Source organism: Malaclemys terrapin, chromosome 17 (assembly GCF_027887155.1).
Source record: "Malaclemys terrapin pileata isolate rMalTer1 chromosome 17, rMalTer1.hap1, whole genome shotgun sequence".
NCBI lineage: Eukaryota > Metazoa > Chordata > Testudines > Emydidae > Malaclemys > Malaclemys terrapin.
In genome coordinates, this window is record NC_071521.1 from 24,022,738 (window position 1) to 24,041,352 (window position 18,615).

Below are 18,615 nucleotides of genomic sequence, written 5' to 3' on the forward strand. Positions count from 1 at the left end.
ATCCCCACAGCACTGCTGCAATGCAGCCACCTCTGGGGCAGAGCGTGGCAGACAACTGGCCCATAGCGCACTGCACAGCGCGGGGGTATTTTTGGCCAAGGATGCCTCGGCAAGCCCCCACATCCTATGAAATGTGCCCTGGGATCTTTAGTGCCTGTGCAGAGCAGGCAGGGCCTCAGCTTTTAAGGTCTTTTCCAAAGGACTCTCCGCAAAATAAACTGCCTGGACTGCTGGAGCAGCCAGGGTTTGAACCTGTCTGGGTATTTCATACCTAGTGCTTTCAGCAAGCTGTCCCCAGCACCAGGTGTGGGGCAGGAGGAGCCTGGTGGGCACCGGAATCCCCAGTTCTGCTCTTTATGGCAAGGCCAGAGAAGGGGCCTAAGTCATCGCTGGAAAGGTCACTGCATGCAACAGACACTGCAGGACCTCTCCCAACATGCCCAGTACCTGATTCCCAAGCAGAGTTCTCACCTTGGCTGCTTCTGTCGCTTCGGTGGCATCCACAGCCATCAGTCTCATGCCCTTCAGCTCCACCTGGTAGACTTCTACCATGTGCTGAAGGACGTCCAGCTGCAAAGGGAGCTGGGCTAATTCCTAGGGCACAGAGACACAGACAGCAAGTCTCACCACCTATAGGACATGCTGGTGCAGTACAACCCTGTGCCCCCACCCTCCCTAGTGAGATGCAGCATAACGGAGAATGGGGGAACCACCTCTGGAATCAACAAGGAACTCAACAGCAAAAATCCTGGGCCAGATTCTCTCCTGCACAATACAGGTACGGGGCGGGGGCATTGGATGCTAAGGGACCATAGGCTAAGTAAGAAGGGGAGCAAAGTTTCACCCCATCCAATTCTGCCTCCCCCCACTCCCATTACGTCTCCTCTCTCTCCTGACGCAGCCCTATGTTGGTGGGGCAGAGCCGGCTCCAAAGAAATTCCCAACTGGCCAGATCATACTCCACCTAGTACCACTCATGTCATGGGTGTAGTCAACTGCTTCAGGTAGAATAAACCAACACATTTATTAACTACAAAAAGAGAGATTTTAAGTGACTATAAGTCAAAGCACAACAAGTCAGATTTTCTCAAATGAAATAAAAGCAAAACGCATTCTAAACTGATCTTAACACTTTCAGTGCCCTTACAAACGTAGATGCTTCTCACCACAGGCTGGCTGGTTGCTCTTCAGAAAGGCTCTCCCCTTTGATCAGCGCTTCAGTCGCTTGATGGTGGTGTCTGTAGATGTAGGTGGAAGAGAGAGCGAGCATGGCAAATGTCTTTCCCTTTTGTCATGGTCTTTCTTCCCTCTTGGCTTTGCCTCCTCTCCTTGAGAGTCAGGTGAGCATTACCTTATCGCAGTCCCAAACTGGCCAAAGGAAAGGGGGTGACTCACTCGAAGTCCAAAAGATTCTTTTGTTGCTGCCTAGGCCAGCGTCCTTTGTTCCTGTGAGGCTGGGCTGGGTTTGTCCCATACCTGCCCTGATGAGGTGTGAACTGCCTCTCTGCTCTTGGAGAGTTTTTGCCTGGGTTTATTTTAAGCCTTGAAGACACATTTTCAGTCTCATAACTATATACATGAAATTATAACCTATGACATTACTGTAACATTACTATAACAACAATGCTCAATGCATCATGAGCCTTCTGAAGACACCCGACACGACAAACTTTGCATTGGATACCACACAATTATTTTACAAGGATGAACATGGGGGTGCTGGGTGTTCCTCCAAGGTACAGAATGTCACAAATACCAAGAAGAAGTTTAACTTTTCCATTTAAATTCTGAGCTCTAATTTCAGAATCTTTCATTGCATCCTTTGCAACCTCTCAAGTTGCCCACAGTGAAAGGTAGCTCTCAAATGAAGCCAACGCTTCTGCACAGAGAGTCCATTGCTGGATAGAGGACACAGATGTTTGGTGGTGTACTGAACACTTCATATTTTATGTCCTGAAGTACAGTATCTTGTTTGGGTGAGTTTTTTACTTCATTCTGTAATTTCGTAAATGGTTTCAAGAGTATCTTGCAGGATAGGATTGTGACAGACATTGCAACCCCATGCAGTAGCTTTGGGGACCATTGTATTAAACTTATGAATGGTTTCTATATGATTGTGTTCTTCTCCGGGGCAGGGTTACCACAGCACCTCCAGGAACTAAAAACAGAGGGGGTGGTTACTCCTGGGGATTGGAAACAACCCCAGAGAAGCACCACCCTGGGGTGGTTTGCATATACTGGCTCAAGCTGGGTTTTCCACAGATTAGAAAATGAAGAAAGGGCTTTCGGTATAAAAGGATGAGCTTGAACGGATCCAGGGCCTTCTCTCCAATCCGGCAAATGGATGTGAACTTTTGTCCAAGGGGCCCCAATCCTGCTGAAGGGTTGGGAGGGCCTTGACTTTGGCCCCATAAGACTGAGGGTGACTCCTGGTATGTTTAGTGGGTGTTTACATCTGTTTATTGTTTTTATACGTTTTCTCTGTGATGCTTTTACCTCAAGAATAAAGGTGCTTGCCTAGAAAGAGCTGGGTTATAGCTTGTAAGTGTTGGCAATACACTGGTCATCGCCTTCAGAGACAAAGCAAAGCACAGGCACTGGCCTGCAGGCAGACTGGCTTGCTGGGGATATCACAGTGTAAGGCAGGGAGCTGTGCAGCATTAAACCCCACCCCCCAGGCAGAAGGGAGTGAGACAAAGGACCTTGCCCAGAGACAGGTGATGGCTGGAAGCCTCAAACTTTAAGTGCATGCCTTCAAGGGGGAATATAGGTGCAGTTACTCCTGAAACTGCAACAAGTATTATTTTTAATAGTATCCTGACATGCTCGTGATTCCTCCTGTTGCAATCTGGTTGCTGCATCTGATACAATCTGCCATATTAATGGCACCATCACAGCATTGTCCATGACAGTTGTTGATCCTCAGATTTAGGCACAATAATACCTTTAATAACTGATACCATTACCTCTGTCAATGTGGAGGCCACATTGTACAATCCAATGAACTCTTCATGCACAGTCGGCTCATCACCCACATATTGTAGGCGTAAAACCACTTGCTCTTTGTTGAAGAAATCTGTTGTTTCATCCAGCATCACTGTATACCACTGCCCAGAAACCCTCTCAGAAATCTCCCTCCCCACTTTAAGAGCCACCATGTCCATTATCTCATTTTGAATAACTTGGCTTGGGAATTTGTCTTGACTCTTTTTCAGCCCCTTTGAAATACCAGGATCACATTTGTCTGCAAGCAAAGCAGCTGAATACAACTGCAGTTGAACTCTCCAGGTAAGGCCCATTTTCAGCTTGTTCAGTATAATAGTCTTCCAGTGCAAGTCCCTGTCTGGCAAGATACCACGTATGACTGAGTATTTCCATTAGGATCTTCCTGTTTTATTCTTTCTTCTGAGAGTACTGAAAACTTAGCATGAGCCCGACATTCTCGGGGGTCTTTTGAAGAACATCAACCATTGAACCACTGAAAAGCATGAAACCAGGATGAGCAGAGAGCGCAGCCTTTTTCCCCAAAGGGATCTGCAGGGAAAGACTTATGTCATGGCTGATAAGGTGTCTCAGAAATGCTAACGGGCATTTGGTTTCTGGTACAGACGATAGAGACAGCTTAGTTTTACAACCACCAGGGATTGATCCACTCGTTGGTTGGAAGCATCATTGAATCATAGAATATCAGGGTTGGAAGGGACCTCAGGAGGTCATCTAGCCCAACCCCCTGCTCAAAGCAGGCCCCATTCCCAACTAAATCATCCCAGCCAGGGCTTTGTCAAGCCGGGCCTTAAAAACCTCCAAGGAAGGAGACTCCACCACCTCCCTAGGTAACGCATTCCAGTGTTTCACCACCCTCCTAGTGAAATAGTTTTTCCTAATATCCAACCTGGACCTCCCCCACTGCAACTTGAGACCATTGCTCCTTGTTCTGTCATCTGCCACCACTGAGAACAGCCGAGCTCCATCCTCTTTGGAACCCCCCTTCAGGTAGTTGAAGGCTGCTATCAAATCCCCCCTCATTCTTCTCTTCTGGAGACTAAACAATCCCAGTTCCCTCAGCCTCTTCTCATAAGTCATGTGCTCCAGACCCCTAATAATTTTTGTTGCCCTCCGTTGGACTCTTTCCAATTTTTCCACATCCTTCTTGTAGTGTGGGGCCCAAAACTAGACACAGTATTCCAGATGAGGCCTCACCAATGTCGAATAAAGGGGAACGATCACGTTCCTCGATCTGCTGGCAATGCCCCTACTTATACAGCCCAAAATGCCGTTAGCCTTCTTGGCAACAAGAGCACACTGTTGACTCATATCCAGCTTCTCGTCCACTGTGACCCCTAGGTCCTTTTCTGCAGAACTGCTACCTAGCCATTCGGTCCCTAGTCTGTAGCAGTGCATGGGATTCTTCCGTCCTAAGTGCAGGACTCTGCACTTGTCCTTGTTGAACCTCATCAGGTTTTTTTTGGCCCAATCCTCTAATTTGTCTAGGTCCCTCTGTATCCGATCCCTACCCTCTAGTGTATCTACCACGCCTCCTAGTTTAGTGTCATCTGCAAACTTGCTGAGAGTGCAGTCCACACCATCCTCCAGATCATTAATAAAGATATTAAACAAAACCGGCCCCAGGACCGACCCTTGGGGCACTCCGCTTGAAACCGGCTGCCAACTAGACATGGAGCCATTGATCACTACCCGTTGAGCCCGACGATCTAGCCAGCTTTCTATCCACCTTACAGTCCACTCATCCAGCCCATACTTCTTTAACTTGGCAGCAAGAATACTGTGGGAGACCGTATCAAAAGCTTTGCTAAAGTCAAGGAATAAAAAAACACCCTAACTGACCAAGGCCCCAGTGAGATTTGAACTCACAATCCCTGGTTTACTAGACCAGTGCTCTCACCCCTGAACTATCATTTCCTCCTGTTTTATTTCAGCCTTGAAAATATCCACTTTGTTTCTGTACTTCATGCAATCACTGCTCACTTAGTGAGAATGGCATAGGATTACAGAATTGAAACACATACACACAATCTCTCCTGGTAAATTGAAACATTTAGCTGGCCTCTTGGTTTCAGAGTCACTGTGTACTTTAGAGATCATCCAGAAGGAGGCAGAAGGAAGAAAGGGAACAGCCTACAACTGATCTGTTGGTTACTGAATATAAGGGGACTGTTGGTCCCTTACTAAAACTCCTGGGTTTTTTTGGTTGGCTAGCTCCCAGTACCAAAAGGAAAAGGGGAGGGGTCGATGGGAAATCAGGACCCTGAGACTGACAGTCCCCAGGAGCAATGGGGAGAGGCCAACGCTCCAGGTCAGCCTGATTGACAAGGTGGGCAGGCGAATGAGGCAGTCGGGAGACCGGGGACCTGTTTTCTGGGTGCGCTGGAATGGCCTGGGTCAGACAGAGTGGGGCTGAGCTAAGGAGAGAGCAGGAGCCTGAGCTGAGCTGGGGAGCAGAGCCGTGTCAGCCAGAGAGAACCAGAGAAGCAGCCCAGGGTGCAGGCCCGTGCTGGGGGCAGAGCTGCAGCAACCAGAGCCAGAGGGGCCAGAGGAGCAGCCCAGGGAGCTGCGTTGGAGACAGAGCAGCAGCCGTGCTGTGCTGGAGCTGGGGCTGGGGCTGGGGCTGGAGCCAGGTGTGGTGAGCAGATGGGAAGGGCGAGGGGGACCCTGGGCAGGGGGCCCAGCACAGGGAGATGCCCCAGCCAAGAGGCCCTGCAGGCCAGACTTGGGGGGATCGTAACCCCACAGAGGGGCTGACGCTGGGAAGAAGGGTCCTGCCACCTAGAGCCTGAGGGTGTGCGGCCACCGCCAGAGCAAGTGTCTGACCCACAATGTCCCTGCAGCACAGCCGGGGCCTGGGCAGGGGCCTGGGCCGTGTGAGGGGCAGACTGTGAACTGCCCGGACGTTCCAGAGACGCTGGTTGTGACGTCCCCAGGCCACAGAGCAGGGTGACGGGTTTTCTTTTCACCTTTCCCATTTTTTCCTGATTTTTTTACTTAGTTACTGTTTAATAAATTGTATTTGTTTGAACTGTATGGAATGATCAGTGGGTCACTGAAGCATCCAGTACAGAGGGAGCCCCCCGGAGTGGGGACACTCTAGCCCCTGCCCTAAGTGACCATGAGGAGGTGGGGGGTCGAGCTCCCCAGGAATCCTAGGCCCAGCCTTGTCAGGGTTACGAGGACTCTGCCACACAGGAGAGCGGAAGGGGAGCCCTCGAGGTCAGGCAGGCCTCTGGGTAAAGGGAGTGGGAGCGAGGACTCAGATCCTTTCGCCAGCCAATTCCACCAGGGTCGTGTATAAGCCAGGAAAGTTCCCCACACTAGCGGGACATTGCCCCACTTTCATGTAGCAGGCTTCACTCAGGAGCCAGTCGAGCTAGTGGTCAGTCTGCAGGCAGCCTCTCCGAGCCTGGAGGCAGCTCTTCCAAGCACTCTGGGGGCCCAGCAGCCAACCCACAGTTTGTCACCTGCCACCCAGGAGGCCAGGGGAAGAGAGAAGGAAGCATAGGAGGACACGGCCCCTCCCTGTCTCCCAGGTCCGGCCCAGGGCCCAAGGAGAGAGAGGCAAGGGGTGACTCAGTCCCTTCTGGTTGCCACTTCAGCTTAGTCTCCCCTGGGCCACTTCCTACCTTCCCTGTTTCCCTTCAGTTTGGGGCATGGCTCCAGCCTTATGTCTAAACAGTCTCACTAGTTGAGGGCTTCAGTTGAGGTGTGTGTGTGTGGGGGGGGTGCTTCCCACTCACCCACAAAGTCCAGGTGTCCCCCCTTAGTCACAGGAAGGGGATCCCAGGTGAGTCTGACTCCCAGTCCCAGTCCTTCCCCGATCCATTGCTCTGCTCAGTGACTACAGCCTGTCTGCCATCATGCAGCCAATCTTTTCTCCATGCACGCTCCCCCTCCCTCCCGCCAGACTGCCAGGGCTCCATGTCCAGCAGCTGTGGGGGGCAAGGCCTTTTTGGCCCAATACTGCTCCCCCACTCCTCTGCCCTTAGTGGGGGCTGTCTTATGCCTGGAAGCCACTTTTCTGTTCTCTTTACGTAGTCCTTGGGTGCCTCAGCCAGCGACTCTGACAAGAAGAGGACAGCTGGAGCCCTTTGCCCCTCAGCATGACGGCACTGGGCCAGAGGCTGCACAAGGACAGGCGAAGGATCCTAGCGCTTAGACGTCTGGCCTGGCCTCCCTTATCCCTTTATGAAAAGAGCACATGCAACTCAGCACAGGGCAGGAAAAAGAGAAGAGCCAGTCAGGTGGCTCTGGGAGCCAGCCCCAGAGGAATGGCCACTGGCTGGACCTGTCTGAGGTCTCCTTCATGAGAGAGCATCTGGATTCTGAAGTCCTTGTGCACCGAAGAAGAGAGAAGAGAGCTGTGGAAAGAGGGGGAGAAGCACAGATGGGCGTCTCACCCAGGCACTCAGAATTCCCCCTCATAAGAAGAAAAGGCCCTGCTTGCTGAGCCATTTCCCAGCCAGGGAAGAAAGGAGCCAGAGCCTGGCACAGGAGGAACCTTCCCCATCCCTGATGACCAAGAGCCAGCCAATACCAAGGGACATGAAGCAACTCTCAGAGTCCCCCCTGGACTCAAGAGAACAGACAGCGTTATCAGTGCACTGTGCCTACTACAATCATTACATCCAGCGGCGGCTCTATGTATTTTGCCGCCCCAAGCATGGCAGTCAAGCAGCTTTTGGCGGTGCGCCTGCGGGAGGTCCGCTGGTCCCGCAGCTTTGGCATACCCGCCGCCAAATTGCCACCGAAGCCGCGGGACCGGCGGACCTCCAGCAGGCATGCTGCCGAAGGCTCCCTGACTGCCGCCCCCACAGCGACCAGCAGGCCGCCCCCTGTGGCTTGCCGTCCCAGGCACATGCTTGGTGCGCTGGTGCCTGGAGCCGCCCCTGATTACATCATGTCAGAATGAGAATCTGCAACTGTTATTTGATTATTTTTTCATTCTAACCCCCTTCCCCTCCCCCCTCCAAATAAAGAAGCTGTCTCTACCCCTGCAGATGGCGGAAAGAGGCAGAACTGAGACTCTGGATCTTCGAAATACAGCTGTGTTTTCCATACAGCATGTTTTGTTGTCTTCTCCTTGAAGCGTTACCCCTGCAATGCTGCACACCATCTGCTTCTGGTTTCTCAATGCCAGACTGCAAATCACGCCCTCAACAGCCCCTGGCTTTCTCACTGCAGCATTGCCCAGCCCATGCTTTTCAATAACATACACTACAGCAGAAGTTCTCAAACTGTGGTCCATGGACCACCATTGGTTTACATTCGGGTGGAGTTCCCTGTAAGGTGTGTGTCTGGGCGGCTGCACATGACAGAAGGAAGGGTCACCCACCTAATTAGTGGAGCCATGCAGGCGTAAGCTGAGGTAATGGCCTTGGGGGGAATAGAGAGGAGGGGGCAGTGGGGTGAGAAGAGGGGGTGGGGGGAATATGGGACGTGCAGTTCTGCGATGGCCAGAGAAAGAGGCGACTTTCCCCAGCTTCAGGGCTGCGGCTGCCAGGGAGAGACGGCCCTTCTTCCGAGCCCCAGCTCTGTGGCTGCTGTGGCTGGGGAGAGACCCCCCTCCTTCCCAGCCCCGGCTCGGGAGCTCCCCGCCCACCCCCCGCCGCCCAGCTTACCTCCGCCCCTGCTCCGCCTCCTCCCCTGAGCACGCCACGTGCCCGCTTTTTCCCCCTAGCTCCCAACGCTTGCACCGCAAAACAGCTGTTTCCCGTGGCTGCGGAGGAGGGGGAAGGTGGTGCGCTCGGGGAAGAGGGAGGGCCGAGGCGGGGATTTGGGGAAGGGGTCCAATAGGGGCAGGGAGGGGGCAGAGTTGGGGTGGGGACTTTGGGGAAGAGGTTGGAATGGGGGCGGGGCAGGGATGGGGAAAGGATGGAGTCGGGGTGGGGCCAGGGGCGGGGAGCGCAAGCACCCACCGGCGCCAGGGAAAGTTGGTGCCTATGTTCCCAGCCCCAGCTTTGGGGCTGCTGCGGTGGGGGAGAGAAGGAGAGACCCCCCCCTTCCCAGCCCCAGCTCAGGGTCTGCCGTGCCAGGGGAGAGAAGGAGAGACCCCCCCCCTCCTTCCCAGCCCCAGCTCAGGGTCTGCCGCGGCGGGGGAGAGAGGGCACATCCCTTGCATTAGAAAGGTAAGACTACTGATATTAAAATATGAGTTGTGCGCTTTTATTTGCAGAACAAAAAAAGTTAATTATTAAGGGTTTTTATATATATATATATATATATATATATATATATAGTTAGCTAACGGTACAAACAACATTTGGAAAGATCATTAAGTAGTCCACCAAGACCCTCAGCAATGTTCAAGTGGGCCACACACAAAAAAGTTTGAGAACAACTGTGCTACAGATTCCTCGCCACATCACTGCAAGGACTGCACACTGCCGATTCCTCACTGCAGCATTGCATGGACTCCACACTGCAGATTCCTCACTGAGCACTGCATGAACTGCACACTGCAGATTCCTCTCCCCAGCACTGCACTGAATTCACACTGCAGATTCCTCACTGCATAACTGCATGGATTGCACACTGCAAATTCCTCTCCACAGCCCTGCATGGACTGCACACTGCAGATTCCTCACTGCATCACTGAATGAATTGCACACTGCAGATTTCTCTCTACACCACTGTATGGACTGTTCTCAGCACACTGAATCTCAGAGCTGCCTGCATTTATCAACACGAACTGGTAACATGCATTGCTTGGATTTTTTAACAGGACAACATTCAGCATAAGTGGCTTCCCAGGACATGAATGTCTGATTGCCTTTTAGACCAAAAATGTCTTTCCCAGGATGAGCCTATTATGATCTGCTGACTTCACGATGTTCCCCAATTCTAACGCTCTCAATCCAGAAGGAAAACACATCAGCAGATTTGCGGCTATTCCAAACACACTCCAATCATGTTAATTAGGGTTATCATATTTCCACAATCAAAAAAGAGGACACTGGGGGGGGGGGGAAGCCCTGCCTTAGCCCCGCCCCATCCACTCCCCACCCCCTGACTGCCCCCCTCAGAACCTCAACCCCCCCTGCTTCTTGTCCCCTGACTGCCCCCTGCTGAGAACCCCCCACCCTAACTGCCCCCCTAGGACCCTACCTGTCCCCTGACTGCCCCGACCCTTATCCACTTGCAGTGGTGGCAGGGTTGTAGAAATTTTGATGGTGCCCAGAACCCACCCACCCCCACCTGCCTAAGGCTCTGGGAGGGGGGTTGGGTGGGGGGAGGAGGTCTGGGGTGCAGGTCCTGGGCTGGGGATTAGGGTGCAGGAGGGGTGCAGGCTCTGGGATAGAGTTTGGGTGCTGGGTGCAGGCTCCAGGCTGGGGCAGGGGGTGGGTGTGCAGGAGGGGGTGAGGGGTGCAGGCTCTGAGATGGAGTTTGGGGGTGGGAGGCGGTGCAAAGGGAGGGGGTGCAGGCTTTGGCTTTGCAGTTTGAGGGCAGGAGCGGGTGTGTGGGAAGGGGGGAGGGGGTTTGGGAGGGAGTTTGGGGATAGGAGGGGATGCAGGGGTGAGGGCTGTGGGTCTGAGGATGAAGGGTTCATGATGCAGGAGGGGGCTCAGGGCTGGGGCAGAGGATTAGGGTGCGGGAGGATGAGGGCTGAGGGGTTTGGGGCATTGGAGAGGCTCAGGGCTAGGGTGGAAGGGCAGGGTAAGGGAAGTCTGTCTTCCCATTAGTGGATTGGGAACGCTAAGACCCGGGGGCAGCAGACAGCAGTTGCTGCTGGCTCTGGCAGTACAAGCAGACAAGGGAGAGGCAGGCAGGGAGAGGGGACCCACGGGGGGGGGGACGCGCGGGGGGGGGGGTGGCAGATGGAGGCCGGGAACCCATCCAACACTCTCCTGCTCCCTGACTGCCCCCCTGGACTCCCCTTACCATTCTGGCTCCACATGTAGGCAAAACACTCTGCCCGGTGGGTCGGTTTGTGTGTTACACAGGGCTGCAGACGGGGGCGGGGGGGGAGCAGGGGAGGGCTCTGGCTGCTGGAGACCAATGGGAGTGGCTCAATCGGCCCAGCCGCCCAATCAGCAGCCACACTGTGCATGGAAGGGAGGGAGGGAGGCGAGGGAGAAAAAACCCCGGGACATTTTAACCTTGTTACCAATTCCTCCCAGACAGCTATTTAGAGACGCAAAAGCCGGACATGTCCGGGGAAATACGGACGGATGGTAACCCTAATGTTACTGTATAGCTTGTGCCCTACTGTGGAGACATGTAAGGACTTCTCCAAAGAGAGACAATCCGGGCTTTAGCTTGCCATTTGACAGGCCCTGATGTCTGGTGTTTTTTTTTTTGATCTGTGAAAAAGGTGGCAACCCTAAGTGGAAGGAAGGAGGCAGCGCTGGAGCAGCAGCCGCCGCCACCACCTCATGTGGCTCATGGAGGCACATGGTGCTCAGGGGCGGGAGCGAAGAGGGGCAGGGCCTTGGGGGGAAGAGGCAGGGCAGGAGGCGGGGCCTTGCGTGTCTGGTTACGAGCCAGTAGAAAGGTGGCAACCCTCCAAAGAGGGCCAGCACGGGGCTTGGAAAGGGAAGCCATCTCACATATCTGGGCTTGTAAATCCCATAGCCAGCTCCCAGGGCTAAGGCTGTATCCAGGAGACAGGAGCTGGTCTCAGTGAGATGATTCCAGGCAGAGACTGGCTTGAGCCAAGACTCTGGATCCAAACACTCAGGAGCTGTGGGGAAGTTGCAGTTTACAGCTGAACACTATGACTGATTTATCTCTAGCCCCAGAGCAGACCCAGCACAACAAGATCATTAGTGCAATCAGCTTCTGTTAAACAATGCACCTGACACCTGTTTTCCAGATGGACACGGGGTTGCCTTGAGTGATCTCCTCTGGCCAATGCCTGAAACTGCTTCTTTATGCTACTCCATGGTCCACGAGGTGGGTTCTAGTCCCATCCCACAACACTTTTGCTCTAAATTAATGAATTAGAGTCTGATCCTGCCCACACCAGTGGCAAAGGGTTGGGCCCTAAGCTGGCATTATACTCCTGTTTGGGGCATACGGTAGCCTGAGGAGATCATACGGGGGGAGGAGGCTCACATCCTTCAGGAAATCCACCATCTTCAGATACAGGTAATAAATCTTTTCACCAGTCCTGATTTTCATCAGCATTTTCTCTATGTTATTCTCCAGCTGACGAATCACCTGCAACAGAGAAGGATCTTGTGTTGCTTCGCTGGGCTGCCTGGGACATGAGAATGCTCCTGGGGACCAGATGGGCCGACTCAGAGCCCCGGGGCTGGCTGGCTAGGGCTCCAGAGCCCTCAGGAACGGGGAGGGCCAATTAGTTTGGTGCTCCAGTAGCTTTATATTCATTTAAAATCTCTTTTTGACACAGCCCCGGGTTAGGATAGGATTCTTCCAAGTTGCATTGCCCTTAGCCATGGATTTGAAGCCCACCATCCTCCCCATGACAGGCCACTGACTGTGTGGCTCCTTTCTTCTGGCGAGTACAGGGGATGGGAGGGACGCTGATAATGGTTTCCAGCTAGGGGTGGCGGTGGGAAGGCCATGTGCTGCTGGTGTACAGAGCAGGGCAGCCAGCCTGGGAACTCCTGGGTCCATGAGCCCAGGAAATGGGGTTTCAGGGTTTCAGATCTGCCTCTCATCTGCTCTCTTTGCTGCTCCTGCCCAGTAGCTTTAGTAGTTTGGTTTCTACTGGGCCCAGGTTCTCTTCCGCTGCACATCTTTGGGTACTAGGGCTGCAGTGGAAGGAGTGGGGTCAGTCTCGGCAGGCAGGGAAGGTCTGGGATCACTCTGCGGCTACCCCTCTGGCTGAACTAGAATTAAAGATGGACTCCTCAGGGGATTCCTCATCCAGGCCTCTACAGCTGGAACAAGGTCCCTGTGATGTGGGGCCTTCAGGGTGCAGAAGTGCAAGTGAGCACAGGTGCATGTATGGGCCGAGTATGCACATGCATGAGTGTGCTTGCATGGGTGTGAGTGCCCATGGAAGGACATGGGGACTGTCCAGAGCGAACCCTCATCCAAAACAAGCCACATCTTGGGCTGGTTTCAGAGATGCCCAGGCCCCTGCAGGTCCAGCTGAAGTCAGTTAGAGCAGCAAGTTCTCAGCCCTTCCCGGGACCTGGCCCATTGCTATGACCACAGATTTCTGGCATGCACAGTCTTCTGCTGGAGCTGAGCCCTTGTCACCTGCAGCTGTATCTGGCCCTGTCTGTCTGCTCCTTCCATGTCTGCCAGGTGTTGCAGCTTTCGCTGCAGCTCCTCCAGCATCCCGCCCCGCCTCGTCACCTCGTACAGCAGCACGTTGTGCACGTTCATCCTGTCAAAGATGGAGTTTTGCAGCTTCTCTCGGGCAGCCTGAAAGAGACACAGTGGCACTGGGTGGGCTCACCCACAAGCAGCCTGCAGAGGGTTTGGCCCCAAGTGAGCTTCTGAACCACTTCACCCTCAGCCAGCTCAAAGGCAGCCTTGCAATAGGCAGAGCCCCAAGGGAGGAGAGCCGGGGATGAGGTGATGGCCAGGATAGCTGCTGATTGTGCATGGTAGGTGCCCAGATACCACAGTGACAGGCAGCAGAATAAGCCCTAAGATAGATGTCAGACAGAGCCTCGAGCTGGAGTCCTGTGGGGTGCAGGCTGGGAGATCTGGGCTCTGGGGTGTGAGTTTGGCCCAGTGTAAAGAGTGGGACCCGTCACTGGAGTCCATGCAAGCTGTGCTGACAAACATGCAGGGGCTCTTTGCAAAATGCAGATTGGGATCTGAAAGTCATAGAATATCAGAGTTGGAAGGGACCTCATGAGGTCATCTAGTCCAACCCCCTGCTCAAAGCAGGACCAATCCCCAACTATTTTTTTTTTGCCCCAGATCCCTAAATGGCCCCCTCAAGAATTGAGCTCACAACCCCTGGTTTAGCAGGGCAATGCTCAAACCACTGAGCTCTCCCTCCCCCATAAAGTCAATAAAAGAGTCTGATGCTCTAATCCCACGAAAGCCTGGAAATCAGTAGCACATGCCTGTGCCCACAGAGCCCCCCTCCTTTCCCTGGTGCTGCTCCTGCCAAAGGACAACAGGGCCACTGCAGCTGGAAGCAACCCCTGATCTGCCAGCAGTGAGGGGCCAGCTGAGCTGATGCTGTAGCCCCTGCTGCTCCCATATTAACCTCTGGCATGTCCTGAATCCAGCAGGAAGGGAAGGTCCCTAGCTAGGGTGGAGACAGCACTGGGGCAGTTCTTCACAGTGACGAGCCTTCGAACTGCTAGTAGCTGTGTGACTGGCAGGAACACATTGTAACTGAGGGGAGCCACATGAACCTTCTCTGGGGTCTCTGCTGCACACTGCCACTGTTCAGATCTTCTCTGTGACAACATTACAGCCCCTCCTGCTCCAGAAACAAAGGCCCTGCCAGCTGAGCTAGAGGAGAATCTCCAGTAACTGTTAGCAGTATAGGGTCTGTGGCACACAGCCGAACAGTTCTGATTCCATCCAGCACAGGGTGGTGGGACACACATGCGTGTGCACACGCACACTCCCCAACTCACTACAGTACAGACCCCCGGAGCAGAGGTTTGCTGACGTATCACGGAGAAGGGCAATTTCCTTTAGGGCCTCCTCCCTCCCTCCCACACCCGTTTTCTCTGCTCTGTCGCTGGGCAGTAAATGCCAGAGATTAGGTGTGTGCTTTGCCAATTACCTCCACGGTGCTCCTGGCTAAATGCATCTTCAAGTGCTTTTGATCCCAGCATGCCTGGGAAATCGTCACCTGGTCGTACTGTGGGCAGGAGAGAAGCAGAGAGAAACTTGGGATCAAAGTTCTACTACTAATTATCTGTGAGTGCATCTGCACACAGTAATTGTTAATGCATTATTCCCAGTCAAGGGCTGACCGCTTCCCAGCCCCCAGCTACCAGAGCATCCTCATCTGCCAATGGCTGAAAGCAAGGCAGGGTGAGGCGAAGGTGTCTACACATTTTGGGGGCCTCCATTTTTGGATTCCCTTCCTGAGCCTTCTAGAACCTGCCTTGCAGAGGGGCTGAACTTCCAAGCCCCCGGCTGACTAGCGTGGGTGCTCTCAGCGCTCAAGGCCTCTGGTCCATGAGGAAACAGCCCTGCCCCACGGGGCTCACACTGCACTGCAGAGCCAGTGGGAGAAGCTGAGACCCTGGGAGCACACAAGGGTCACTGCTGGGGGAGGTCGGCATGGGGGCAGGGGGCCTGGAAGGCAGCACAAGGGTGATGGGGAGAAGGATCCAAAGGGGACAAGGAGGGAGGCAAGCAGGAGGAGAGCTGGGCTGGGCCTCCCTGGGAGGAGCAGCCTGCCTCTGCTGGGGGGCACAGTGGGGGCAGTGCCCGGAGCTGGGGAAGTGAGTGACATGGGCAGAATGGGGGTTAATAGCAGCCCTGGCTGGGCAGCGAGGCAGCTGAGGGAGTCCAGGGGAGAGATGCCCAAGGCTGGGAGCAGGGTTTGGGGGGATGGAGAGCAGAGGGGCAGGCTGGGATGGGCAGGGGGCCCTAGGGGCTGCAAAGCTGGGTGGTGGGGCAGGAGAGCAGGGACCGAGGGAGCAGAAGGGGATCCAGGCAGCTGTACCAGTCCTGAATGGTATTTCCCTTGGTCTCCTGCTGGCCCTGGGGGCGGCAGGTGAATCCCCTCAGACCTGCAGGGCATGGTGGTGGGTGCTGGGGCTCAGGGATGGTGCACACCCTGGTGGCTCTCCGGGTTAGGCTTAGTAAGCTTGCCCCTTGGCGTGAGGGCAGAGCCAGGTGCTAGCAGAGCAATGCCCTGGCAGGAGCACGGGTACCTTCTGAGCCACGCCCAGGGTGCACATCTCGTCGTGCACATTCCCGCGCAGGAAGCTGATGAGCCCTTTGTTCTGAGTGAGCTTCTCCTCCGTCGAATGTGCAAAAAGCTTCTTCCCTTGCTCTAGAGGTAAACTGGGGATTTCAGTCAAAGGGCAGAACCAGGTCCCTCCCCGCGATGCGCCAGGCTCTGACAGGGCAGGCCTGGCACAGCGTGCTCCGCTGCCCGTGGGTGGAACTCACCATCACATCATTGGTGCCCGTGGCGCGTCACTGAGGCTCTGGCTCCACATTTACCCCCCACCCCTTCTGGATATGATAATTCTGTGGAAACATCTTGGGATTCCCATTGTAGAGGCCGAATTCTGCATCCCCAGCCAGCCACACGTGACTGCTGCAGAAGCCAGACCCATAGTCTGACCTGCGGCTGCCCCCGCCCAGACCTTGGGCAGGTGACTCCCACTCTGGGGTGCCCCTCGATAGCTCCTGTCACTGAGGGCTGGCACAGCAGCCTCTCTGGCGGGGTTTGCAGGACCCAGACCTCCCTCTGCCCAGGGGATTTCTGGCATGTGTCCATAAGTGCCAGGCAGCCAGGATTTGGACCCATATTTCTAAAGGCTCACAATGCCCATCAGGCATCATTGAGGGCTGTTGGTCACTAGACCACCATGCCCACCCCCCTCTCCCAGCCCATCAATATCAGTGGGGTTTCCTTCTCCCCCATCTCATCTGAGCCCTCTCTGAAGCCTGCTGCAAACCCAGCTACAATCTCATCGGCCCTGCTGCCTAGGATTGCACTTGGCTCCTGGGTCCCGGCAGCTCAGGGGGCTCAGGAAGGCTTTCACTCCAGCCTGTCACAGCCCGGCCAAGAGAGAGAGCATCACCTTGCAGTGAGATGATGGCACGCAGCTCCCGGATCTGCTGCTTGATATCCCTCTTCCTCTGGAACTTCATGGTGGCAGAACGAGGCAGAGAGTATCCTGTCAGTCACTCAGACTTTGGGTCCCTGCCTGGAGACACTTCTAGCCCTCTCCTCTCACCAGCCGCTGAGCAGGAGAGAGATCTGCCTTTTCTATTGTCCTTGTCCTGTGACATCAGGAGGACCTTTGTGACTCAGTCATGCATCAGTGGGTTCTCAGTAGTGACAGTTGGGTGTGTGTGTTCTCTCTGCGTGCTGTCCCAGCCCTGCACAGGTAGCTGGCCCAGAAGACCTTGATAGCACTACCTACAAAGACCACACACTTGGTTCGGCGGCAAAGGCCCTTGCCCAGGATTATTGTTGACCAAGTATGGTCCTAGCACCGTGGCTCCCTGGTTACAGGTACACTAGCACATGTATGCCTATGACAATGGACCAGCTCAGCCAGCAGCGGGACTTTCTGCAGCCCCCTCAGCTGGACACAGGTGCCCCTCCAGCGACTTCTCCTTCCATACATCAATACAAACAAGTTCATCCATCAGCCTGTCCTCCCATCCTTGTCTTACTTGGGGTCGTGTGTTCCTGTGCCAGCTCCCAGGATTGTGCTTATATCGCACCTCTGTGCTAGGGTGGACCTGAGCTTTCCTTCCGGAATGTGTTTATATGAATACCCAGGGCCTAGGACTTCCTGGGAGTGCCTGTTTTTCAGCAACGCTAGCTATGCCTTTGCCAAGTTCATGTGCAGGACAGTGAACTTCTAAGCAAGTGTCTGCTTTATGATGATTAGCAATCCCTCGATTAGAGGATGATCTATACCACAGATTTGTATATGGGTCCTGAGATGACTCAGGAGTCTGATCCTGGAACCGCAAATCCACCCGCAGTAGGTACAAACATTTTGTGGGAGGCCAGCGGCCTGCTGGGAAAAAGTTCTTTCTTTTTCCTTCCTCTTCTCTCTTTTCAGCTTCGAGGGCAAGGCGCTTCTACGTGAAGCGGGCCACTGCCTGATGGAGGATATGGTGCCATTGGGGTCGGTTGGTGGCTTGCTCTTCCCAGGTTGTGATGTCCACATCAGTTTTCTTAAGATACGCTTTCAGTGTGTCTTTGTAGCATTTCCTCTGACCACCATGGGTGAGCTGAGAGTAGAGGACTTGTTTTGGGAGGTGAAAGTCTGGCATCCGCACACAATGTCCAGCCCAGCCAAGTTGGTGCTTGAGGATCATTGCTTCAATGTTGGTGACATTGGCTTCAGTGAAGGATGCTGGCGTTAGTGTGTTGATCTTGCCATTTGATGCGAAGGATCTTCCGGAGGCATCGTTGGTGATACCTCTCCAGCAGGGCCGGCTCCAGGCACCAGCAAAGGAAGCATATGCCTGGGGCGGCACATGCTAAGAGGCGGCATTCCGTCCATTCTTGGGGTGGCAGAGGCCGGTCAGCTTTTTTTTTTTTTGCGCTTCTGTAGTTCGGGCGGCGGCAGTCCGAGCAGTTTTTTGTTTTGTTTTTTGCTTAGGGCAGCAAAAATGGTAAAGCTGGCCCTGCTCTCCAGACTCTTGTGATGCTGTCGAATGGTCACCCAGGTTTCGCATCCATAGAGGAGCATAGGAACAACAATTGTCTTATAGACGTGGATCTTGGTGTCCTGCCGTAGGTCATGGTCCGTGAAAACGCGTCGGAGCAATTTCCGCACTTGCGCACTGGATCCTTTGCTGGATCTCACTCTTGATTTTTGCATTTTGAGAAAGTTGGCTACAGAGGTAGCAAAAGTGCAAAACTGTCTCCAAAGTCTGACCCTCAATGGTGATTTGTGGTGGGTCATGTGCAGGCCTGAAGCAGGTTGATAGAGCACTTTAGTCTTCCCAGTATTGAGTGAGACTGTCTTCACTCGAAGTCTAAAGTCTTCAGGATGTTGG

The 18,615-nt window shown here is 54.0% G+C and overlaps 1 protein-coding gene across 1 annotated transcript in view; it reads right to left on the bottom strand.

Annotated features, from left to right (window-relative positions):
* CCDC183 (coiled-coil domain containing 183) overlaps positions 1–17,627 on the bottom strand; it is a 32,963-nt gene extending 15,336 nt beyond the window's left edge. Inside the window, exons 1-6 of the mRNA XM_054007889.1 lie at positions 16,671–17,627; positions 15,789–15,910; positions 14,684–14,761; positions 13,183–13,350; positions 12,067–12,171; positions 472–594 (exon numbers count right to left, since the gene is read on the bottom strand). Of these exons, the coding sequence (XP_053863864.1) occupies positions 472–594; positions 12,067–12,171; positions 13,183–13,350; positions 14,684–14,761; positions 15,789–15,910; positions 16,671–16,740 (666 nt within the window). The 5' untranslated portion in view covers positions 16,741–17,627. The remainder of the gene's footprint in view (positions 1–471; positions 595–12,066; positions 12,172–13,182; positions 13,351–14,683; positions 14,762–15,788; positions 15,911–16,670) is intronic.
* Positions 17,628–18,615: the final 988 nt, after the last annotated feature.